The sequence below is a fragment of the Solanum lycopersicum genome, chromosome 10 (genome assembly GCF_036512215.1).
Source record: "Solanum lycopersicum chromosome 10, SLM_r2.1".
Classification (NCBI taxonomy): domain Eukaryota; kingdom Viridiplantae; phylum Streptophyta; class Magnoliopsida; order Solanales; family Solanaceae; genus Solanum; species Solanum lycopersicum.
This window is the reverse complement of record NC_090809.1, coordinates 57,116,148-57,127,034: the sequence shown is the minus strand read 5'-3', so window position 1 is coordinate 57,127,034 and position 10,887 is coordinate 57,116,148. Positions and strand designations below refer to the sequence as shown.

General features: G+C 28.5%; 1 protein-coding gene and 1 long non-coding RNA gene across 2 annotated transcripts; both read left to right on the top strand.

Moving 5' to 3' along the window:
* The first annotated feature begins 131 nt into the window (after positions 1-131).
* Positions 132-1,407, top strand: LOC104649824 (uncharacterized). Its single transcript, XR_743644.4, has 3 exons — positions 132-252; positions 488-550; positions 1,147-1,407. It is a non-coding gene; the product is annotated as an uncharacterized lncRNA (long non-coding RNA).
* A 7,084-nt stretch (positions 1,408-8,491) lies between these two features.
* Positions 8,492-10,260, top strand: LOC101252337 (protein EXORDIUM-like 5). Its single transcript, XM_004248955.5, has one exon. The coding sequence runs from the start codon at positions 8,928-8,930 to the stop codon at positions 9,960-9,962; it is 1,035 nt and encodes a 344-aa protein (XP_004249003.1). The 5' UTR covers positions 8,492-8,927; the 3' UTR covers positions 9,963-10,260.
* The last annotated feature ends 627 nt before the right edge of the window (positions 10,261-10,887 follow it).

Here is a 10,887-nt window from a genome sequence, read left to right as displayed (position 1 = left end):
TATACAAATTCAAATGGTATATAATTGTTCTATATACTTATAATTATACAATTCATTTTATACCCTTCGTTTTAGACAATTTTCTACTCAAATCTCTCTCTGTTTCTCGTTTTATACACTTATAATCTTAATTAATCGTTTACTTGATAGAGTTATGTTTTTTGAGTAGCTTTCTATCTCTTAATCTGTACGAGGGCTTCAGCGAAGGAGACGTTTTTAAGGCGGAACTTGGAGCTCTTCACCGACACAATGGTGGTCTTTTTATTTTTTTTGGCAATTAACTATTTTCTTGTCGCCAAAATAACGAATATTTGCTCTGTTCCACAAAGCGACAACCAAGATGCTTAACCGCATACAAATTTTGTGTTTATTTTTCTATTGTTGATAATTTTATTTTCGTTGTTTATGATTTTTTTTGTTGATGGATCATTGTCTTCAACCTGAGTGATAAAAATTGATTTTATCTTCCACTTAACTTGACTTGCAGGGACGAATTACGGGAAGCTCAATTTTTCAAGGATACAAATGCTCATCTTCAATTTTGGGCAAGGTAATATTTTGCGATTCTTCTTATTCTCGTAGGTTTTCGGATATAGTTCATATTTACCGTTTAGCTTCTCTCGCGCTTTTACTCTTACTACAAATACCAATGTATATTTCAAAATATATTCTTGAGTAAATTTTTCCATTGTACAACATGATACTCTCAATTACATGATTATATCATGATAATTTTACTCACAGTTCTATATAGTAGAATGTAGGATTAATATAGACAGTGGTTGTTAATTCTCAAAAAAGAGATATGTGATTGCACATGTAAAGCAAGGATATTGGCTCCCTCTTCCTCTTCATTAGGCAGTTTGAGTGCCCTTTATATCATATTTTCAAGTAAAATTAGAATGATTTAGGTTGAAGAGAATCTTCTTTGCATCTAATTGTTAGTGGTATTTAAGAAATTACAATTTCAGATGTTTTCTTTATGTATGTCGTTATTCCACTTCAAAGTAACTAATAAGTCATGGGCATGGTGACTATCCAAAATTAAAATTTTTTATTTGTTGATTGCCACTCGAACATTTGTATTTTCTTTGTTAGTCCCAAACTGCTCTCATAAACATGGTTTAGTCTATGGATAACAAGCAGGACATAGATGTATATGAATTCAGTTGATCAAGATTATGAGTCTACTCAAACGATAAGCTTGAAAGCAAGAAGGAAGTAATTAATTTGACACTTGCAAGTTAAATGCAGCCCATGCTGCCAGATATTAAAAATTAGATCAACGACTTCTTTTTAGATTCTGAGATGAGTATTTAGAAAAACAATGAAGTTGTTGTTCTACCAATTTTAATATGCTTCCAAGTGTGTGCATTCTTAGTGTTCAATTTCCTCGACTTTTGTTCATCTTTGTTCTTTGGCTTTCGTCATTGTTGTCATTTAGCTTCTTCGGTTTATAGGATCTCATAGATAATCGTTTTAGGCTTTTGATCGGTATTGCTGCACCATTTCTATGCTTGGTTTCAAGTATATATTGCGCTTTCAGTTATTAATCTCCCAATAAATTAAAATGTAAAATTTATGTGTTCCATTCTCTTGGATATATATAAAAAAGAAAAAAAAAGAGAGCATCCAAAGTCATAAAGTTAGGCTCATGCTCCGCACGGGCTGTCTTTGTCTAGTTCAACTATAAAGATGGGAAGAATCCTCAAAAATTACGTGAACTTGCTCAACTTCAGATTTAAATCGATTCTGTAGAATCTAGATTATCGATAAATAAGATATAAAAATTAACTTTTACATATAATTTATATATTATCACAAAAAAAAAAGATCAGATCAGATCATGTAATTCTTTTTTGTTAGTGAAAGATTTAGTGATCATTTATTACTTGCTTTTGGTTTGTTTTTTTTTTTTAAAAAAAAAACTTAAAGAAACTATTTTCTTATACCCAAAAACTGAACAACATATTAATTTTTCATGGTTAAAAAAACACTATAGGTAATTTCTTTTTAAAGGTTAGTGGTAGAGTTAACAAATATTTGTGCGGATATTTATTGTCGAGGTTAGTATTCGTCTATCGATTGGCACTATTACTTAAATCAATTATCAACAAAATGGGGATTCAATAAGTTTAGTAATTTGATTTCATTTACATGAGTATTATCTAACATTTATCTTCTATTTTATATTTTAAAAAATGTCTTCACCTTTTTTGAGTTATATTTCTTTTTGTGTTAGTTATGTTGAATATGGATTTTATCAACATGGTGTTAGAACTATACCAACATATCCATATTATGTGATTTTCAATGTTTGCCTCCTTGCTATGTTGATGTATTAGATTTTCAGAGTGAAATGTTGTCTTCGAATGATAGATAATAAACGTAGTGGCAGAAATGTCCTAGTATTAGGCTTAAATGTAAGGTTACATGTGTTTGTATTCCATTCTCTTTGATTTTTGTCACCTAAACACTATTTAAAGCATTAAAACTATGAGTACTAAATAAACCCATCTAGTATAATGGAGAGGATGTGGAAAATTTTTAATTAATTTTTGACGAAAAAAATTAAACAATTGACTGTTGTCATGATAGTATCATCTACTTACAAATTACAACAAATACATTATCAGATGGTTAACCTATTCCAGTTTAATAATTGTCAATTATATATGTTGTATAATTAAGTAGCCCTAAAAAGTAAACATATTTTTCATTAAAAAAAAACTTTTAAATCTTGTCTATAATAAACAAGTATTATTCTAAACGAAATCGATTAATTTCTAATTATCCGGAAACACATAATAACATATTATTTCGAAATCAACTAATTTTCAAGTATTAAATTATTTGAAAAATAATAATAATAAACAATGTTTTCGTATAAGGATTTGAACTAGTTTTTTTCTTTCTCCAAATTAAATAGAAACAAAATTCATGTGAAAAAAATATTAGAATGATGATCAAATAACAAACAAACTTGATTATCTCAAATATTAACAACAGAAGGTACGTGAATTTTACGAAACATTATTGTTATGATGATGATAGTTCTAAAAGAAAAATATCTCTTTTAATTTTATATAGTAGTATCATAATTATGGATAATCAATCAATTTCAAAAGTTAAATTCGTAACTGATGGAACTTCCAAACTTGTGTATGGTATGTTTCCTTGTTATTCATAGATCAATATTTTAATTATCTTCTTTTTATATAAAAGAATATTTGAACAAAAAAATGTGGTAAAATATTTTACCAGAAATTGGGGATAAAATACACTTAAATTAAGCTCTTTAGGGATCCTTTTTGTGTCGTGGAATCACCACATGTTTAGCTATGAGTTCTCATGAAAACAAACTTATAAATTTTAATATGATTTTCAATATATTATCTAACATTTATATTCTATGTTATATTAAAAAACATCTTCATCTTTTGAGTTATATTTCTTTTTGTGTTAGTTATGTTGAATATCGATTTTATCAACATGGTGTTAGAACTATACCAACATATCCGTGTGATTTTTAATATTTGTTTACTTGTTATGTTGGCGTATTATATTTTTAGAGTGAAATGTCGTCTACAAATAATAGATAATAATATGTTAGTGACAGAAATGTCCTAGTATTAGGGTTAAGGTAAGTTACATGTGTTTGTATTCAATGCTCTTTGATTTTTGTCACCGAAAGACTATTTAAAGCATTAAAACAATGAGTACTAAATAAACCCATCTAGTATAATAAAGAGGATGTGGAAAATGTTTTAAAAAACAATTATGTCTTTAATCATACTAATATATGTATTAAAACTTATTGCAATATGTATATTATGGTATAAGTACATATTAGTAGCGTAGTCAGAAATTTTACGAAGAATATCCATAAATTATACACAAAAATATTTTTTTTTTGGTTGAATGAGTGCACCAGAAATTTTAAAAATTAAACTACGTAAGATACAAGAATTTTTTTGAAAAGAAATATGTAATATACATGAAAATTTTGAAGAAAAAAAAAAGGAAAAGATGAAAGGCGCCCTAAAAATTTTAAAAATTTAACTACATAATATACATGAAATTTTTGGGGAAAAAATACATAATATACATGAAAAATTTGAAAAAAAATTGAACTAGAAATTTTAAAAATCGGAAAAGGGCCTAAAATACCCTATTGAAAATGGTACAAAATTACCCTTCATCCACCTATTAGCTTCAAAATGTCATTTTCATCCACCTTTGGGTTCAAAATTAAAATTAAACTCCTTAAATATTTTTAAAAATACTCGACGTTCAACTATTGGTTATAATTTAATTTATTAATATATTTTATAAACCAACTCACTACCCATTCATTACTAACTAAATCTCATCCAATTAATAATACAATTATAATATCAAAATCGTAATAAAACACTACTAAAACACGATGAAATTATAGATTCCTGAAAATGAATTTCAAAATTATTCAAGTCCGAATCGAAGTCCCAACTAAATTTATTTTGAGCTTCTTATTTAGGAGGATACTTTCAATAAGATTCTCTTTCAAGATTGAATTAGAAATTTATGATTAAAGAGTAAAAAATAATATATCCTGAATTAATTCATGCACTTTTTTTAAATATAATTTTATAAATATTTATGATTTATTTTAAAACCTTTAATATATTATTTTGAATAAAAGGTACCTATGAAGTAACATCACATAATTGAGACGTAAAAATAATTAAGATGAACATAGTCAGACTTTTAAGTTTATCGGTAATTTTTATTTAAACACTTGAATGTATGATAATTTACTTCTATAGATATTTTCGCCTCAAATTTTTAAAAACACTCAATTGACAGTAGCTTTTCTGTTGTTGCATTAATAATGTGACAGGCTTATTAATTTAGAGGGGTTTAATTAGTAACGGTAGGTAATGGATTGATTTATAAATTATACTAATAAGTTAAATTATAACAAGTAGTTGAGCGCCACGTATTTAAAAAAATATTTAAATAGTTTAAATATAAAACCGTTAAATAAGTGGTCAATTTTGAAGCAAAAGGTGGATGACAAGGGTATTTGGACCCAATAGGTGGGTGAGGAGGGTATTTTGGAGCCAATAGATGGATGGAGGGTAATTTTATACCATTTCCAATACTTTTAGAGTATTTTAGGCTCTTTTCCGTTTAAAAATTAAACAATGTAATATACAAGAATTATTTTTTGAAAAAAATATGTTAATAAATTTAAAATTTTTGAAAAAAGAGGAAAAAGATGAAAGGTGCCCTATAAATTTTAAAAATTTAACTACGTAATATACATGAAAGTTTTTGAAAAGAAACGCAATATACATGAAAAATTTTGAAAAAAAAAAGAGGCTTAAAAGTTGTTATTAGTGAGATTTGAACTCACAGACTTATAAAAGTTTGTCTCTTTGAAGACACCTTAAACCATTAGGCTACAACACATTGTTATGTTAAGGATATCCAAAATACATTATTTAATCATTTTATATAAAATTTTACTTGTATATACGATATAATTTCTCGACACCCTAACACTATGTTTGGATTATTGTTATCCATTGTGTTGTATTGTATCGTTACTATACCTACAGTGTTTATTTTGATTGTTACTTAAAATGTATTGTATTGTAATGTATTGTTAATTTCGTTGTTACATAACAATGAAAACCCCTATTTTAAGAAACAATCAATTTGGTGTGTCCCACTGTTACTTAATTTCTTTTTCCAATTATATATTTACATAACATTTCAAAATATTATTTTATCGTTTATCTTAATTATTTAAATCTAGTCAAACCTCATACCTTAGAATAATTAAGAATATTTTAGTAAATTTATAAATTACAATACAATATGATACGATCAAATCAAACAATTAAAATGGTATTAAACAATAACAAACAATACAGTCGAGCCAAACATTGTATCTACTGTACAATAGAGTACAATACAATACAATACATTATGAAATAATGGGTAACCTAACAATGATACAAACAAAGTGTAAAAGGTATGTAGCTACGCGTCTGGTACATATCTCAGTATACAATAGAGTATATAAATAATATAAATATCAATTATCATAAATTGAAAAAAAATATATTACTCTCTCCCTTTCACAAAGAATGACCTAGTTTGACTTGGCACAGAGTTTAAGAGTATAAAGAAAATTTTTGAATCTTGTGGTCCTAAATTAAAGTTAGGTCAAGTTTACAAAATTACCTTTGATCTTGTGGTCTTAAAATGACACATGGAAAGCTGAAATTAAAATGTTTCCAAAAAGAGAAAGAGGTCTTTTTTAAAAACAAACTAAAAAGGAAAGGAGTCATTCTTTTTTAAACAGAGGGAGTACTTACTAGATACACTAGTAAATAGTACCCCTTTATTTTAAAAAGTATAATCTATTTTATTTTTAGTTTGTTTGAACAAGGATGACCCTTATTCTTTTTGGAAATATTTTAGTTTCAATTTTTCACAAGAATAATTTCTTTTTCTTTTTAGTCTATTTAAAAAAAAAAAAGGAAAATTACGCGGATAAAATAAACTTATATTATTTAATTACTTATCATAGTTATAGTTTGCTATAATTACCACTCACGACTAACATTATACATTACTGATTTCGAGTTTGTATAAGAAAAAATTACATAAATTAGTACATTTTAACAAATAATTAATGATTTTAGAAATACTTTTTATTTATTACCATTTATAACAATATTATGTTAAATCTGTAATATGAATTAAAAGTGAATTATGACTGCAATATATATGGATTATAATTGTTTTTTGAAATATATTATTTTGTTTAGTAAAAATTTGACACACTGTATTATAAGTGTATTAAAATGTGTGATTAATATATTATCCATTATTAAAACTTGCATTATATATGAATAATAAATTGTTCTTTGTAATATGTATTGAACTTGTATTATAAATGAATTAAAAGTGGTCAAGTGAAAAAAATATATTATTACTATAAATGGTAAATATTTTTTTATTTTAGTATATTTATGTAAGTTTCATGTTTGTATATGTATAATTCGCCAGGATATACAAAAAAATATGTATAATATATAATTTTTTAGCCTATATATATTCATATACAATTCACTTCTCTCATACTCTGTGCCCTTTCTCGCTCGCCTCTCTCCTCCCTCTATCAATCTCGCTTGCCATTTATACAAATGTATATGTATAATATATAGTTATAACAATTATATACATATACAATTCACCTCTCTCCCACTCTCTGCTCTCTCTCGCTCGCCTCTCTCCTCTCTCTCCAAGTCTCACTCGCCTCTTTCCTCCCGCAATCTCTCTTGCCATATATACAATTACATATGTATAATATATATTATATAGCCAATATACATATACGATTCACCTTTCTCCACTCTTTTTCCCATCTCTCTCGCCTCTCTCCTCTATATAACATGTAGCTACGAATTGTAATCATTAAACTATATGTTGGAATTCTGACCCTCAAATTCGCCTTAGGAACAAGTTTATTCTATATGTTCCTTTGAGAAATTACAGTAGTTACGTTTTGTGAAGTAAATTAAATAATAACACAATATTTTATTGCGGAAAATCCCAACTCACAAGGGTAAAAACCACGACCTACACCTCTGTAGGATTTAACTCCACTTTATTAAACTTTGAACATCAACAACAAGAGATTACAAAACTGTGTAATCTAAGGAATTATAAACTCTAATTCCTAGCTAAGAAATTATAAACTCTAATTCCTAGCTACCCAAAGACACAAAACCCCCGGTTTTATATCTTCTAATGTTCTTCAAGTTCTACAACTTGTCGAACAACTCCTACTCACAAAACTCAAATTGCAAAAAAAACTCTTGAATACAATCTTACAATTTTTCCTCACAAATTGCAACACTCCCAATAAATCTCAAAACTTTCTCAAACCTGTTGATCGTGTTTTGATCATCTCTATGTAAGTGCACAAATTTTTTTTGATGCAGATAACTCCCTATTTATAGATCAGAACTTCAACAAATCCTTGTATAATTCAACTTATATTTGTCTTCTACAAATCCTTGTTGACTTCTACTTGGACTCCTTTTTTTTTACATAATTTCCTTAAATAAATAAGAAAGCACAATTTCCTTAAATAAATAAGAAAACACAATTTCCTTAGATAGATTTCCTTAAATATGAATTAGTTTTACTTCTTTCACTTGGCTTTGAACTCTTTTATAAAAGGAAACTTTTTGTACTTGTTGCTTGTCGAAAAACAACTTTATAACTTCTAATTCACGTGGTTGACATTCTCCTTATCCAAGTCGGATTCGTATGGTGAGGAACACGTCTGTATAACCTGTTTCTTTCATTTGTTTCTGTATTTGTTAATTATCAAAATCTTTTATCATTCTAACACTAAGTTATGGAGAGTAATTAATTATTTTTAAGTAGCTATGTGTAAGTTTCTCTTAAAAAATGACCTTTTTTTTCTTTTTTGGTCACATTTAAATTTTATTTTTTCACGTGATATGATTATGATTAAAATCACAAAATTAAAGGATGACACAAAATTCAAGAAAACTAATTTATTTTTTAAAATTTTATATCAAATCAAACTACTATGGGACGACCGAATTTGTCTGGTGGGTATCAAGTTCCATCAATGGGCCAAATTTTTGAATGTATAAACTCAAAATTAGATGGATTATATATTCTGGTTAGAGAGACCCTGAAAGTAACAAGGGAATCAAGAGCCTTTTGGGAGGAGTGGTGCTTGGAGCCCACAACAATGGCAGCTGTCTCCAGCCAATTTCCCTCCGAAACCCCCCATAAAATCCCTCTTTATATAATCTGCTCTCCACTCTCTTCTTCTTCCACACTTCACACATTTACCTCTCATAAGCTTCACTCTTCTTCTATTCATGTCGTTTTTCGCAAATCTGTTTCTTTTGTTTCTTGTTATTCAGTTTGGATCTAACAATGGATCTGAACAAACTCTCAACCTGATAAACTCAAATTACTTCAATCCAAAACTCCCTCCGAGAACACTATCTTCGAATAAGAAATTTGAAGGTTCATCCGACTTGGTAAACCTTCGTTACCATATGGGTCCAGTTCTTTCTTCTCCGATCAACATTTACCTCATTTGGTACGGGAAATGGACACCGTCGCAGCAACTCCTTATTAAGGACTTCCTTCTTTCCGTATCTACTTTCAATCATCGCGCTGCGCCTTCACCTTCAGTAGCCGAGTGGTGGAGTACTGTTTCGTTGTACACTGACCAAACCGGAGCTAACATTTCTCGATCTGTACTCATCGCCGGAGAATATTCCGATCGTAGATACTCTCAAGGTACTCACCTCACCCGTCTCTCAATACAAGACGTCATTGCCGAAGCTGTTAAATCAAAACCCTTCACAGTCGACCATAAGAAAGGAATCTACCTAGTGTTAACTTCCGTCGACGTAACGATGCAGGATTTCTGCCGCGCTGTGTGTGGGTTTCATTACTTCACCTTTGCATCCAAAGTTGGTTACACACTTCCCTATGCTTGGGTTGGGAATTCCGGTAAGCAATGTCCTGAAGTCTGTGCATATCCATTTGCTGTTCCGGGATATATGGGAGGAAATGGACCAGGTGCATTGAAATCTCCAAACGGTGATGTTGGAGTAGACGGGATGATAAGCGTTATAGGTCATGAATTAGCTGAGTTATCGTCAAATCCATTAGTAAACGCTTGGTATGCAGGGGAGGACCCAGTTGCTCCGACGGAAATCGGTGATTTGTGTGAGGGTTTGTACGGTACAGGAGGCGGTGGAGGGTATATGGGACAGGTAATGAAGGACAGAGATGGCCGGACTTACAATTTGAACGGAAGAAGAGGAAGAAAGTATTTGGTGCAGTGGATCTGGAACCCAATTCTGAAAGCCTGTGCTGGTCCCAATGCGATGGACTAGTGGCGCCAAAGAATCTGTAGCTAAGAAACTCCATGGATGGAGCTTGATGATAAAGCAAAAAATGGAGGAAGGAGAAGAATGGTAGACCAAAGAAACAGAGTGAGCAGTTTGCCGACTAGTTTTGGCCGGGATTACAATTACTTTATTTTATTTTTATTTTTTATATTAATTTTAGTTTTTTTTTTTTTTTTTTTTGTGGATTTATTTCCATTAAATCCCAATACCAATGTAAAAAGAGGATATTTATTTTTATTTTATATCGCAATGGACATGGTAAGTAAGGGTGTTCGAGGATCAATTTAAATCGGTCACTGGTTAAAATTAAATTAATTTAATTGAATTTTAAAATTATTAATTAAATATAATATATAATTATTGATTTTGGTTTTGCTTAGTTACTAATTTGAGTTTGGTTATTAATTATATAAATAAAAAAAAAAAGGAAATCATTTAAAATATGAAAAGTGACTAAAATCAATTTAAAAAATTAAAGAATTTTTGATCTTTAAATTTACTGCGAGTAACACTCAAAATTCACTATTTTGGCTGGAAGGTAGGGACAATGACATTTTTTGTTCCACTCAATTTTCTTAGACATTCATGTATATAAATAAATGAAATCAATAAGTTAAATATTTTTTAATTGAACATTTTTGCTTTCATAAGTAAAATTATAGTAGTAAATAAATTTTGATGAATATATATATATATATATAAGATCTTTAAAATTATTTATTGATTTTATTATTTTTTTGGATTTTTAAAAATAAAATCATTACCAAACAAAATATTATCAATTTTTGAAAATCTAAAATTAAACTAAATCAAACCCATATAAAATTAATTTATTTAATCAATTTTTTTGTTGTAAATCAATTTTTATACCGATTGTGAATACCTCTAGTACTGTATTTTAAAAATTGAT

Excerpts from the sequence above, each read along its gene's own strand:
- LOC101252337 (XM_004248955.5), top strand. The coding sequence starts at position 8,928 with ATGTCGTTTTTCGCAAATCTGTTTCTTTTGTTTCTTGTTATTCAGTTT.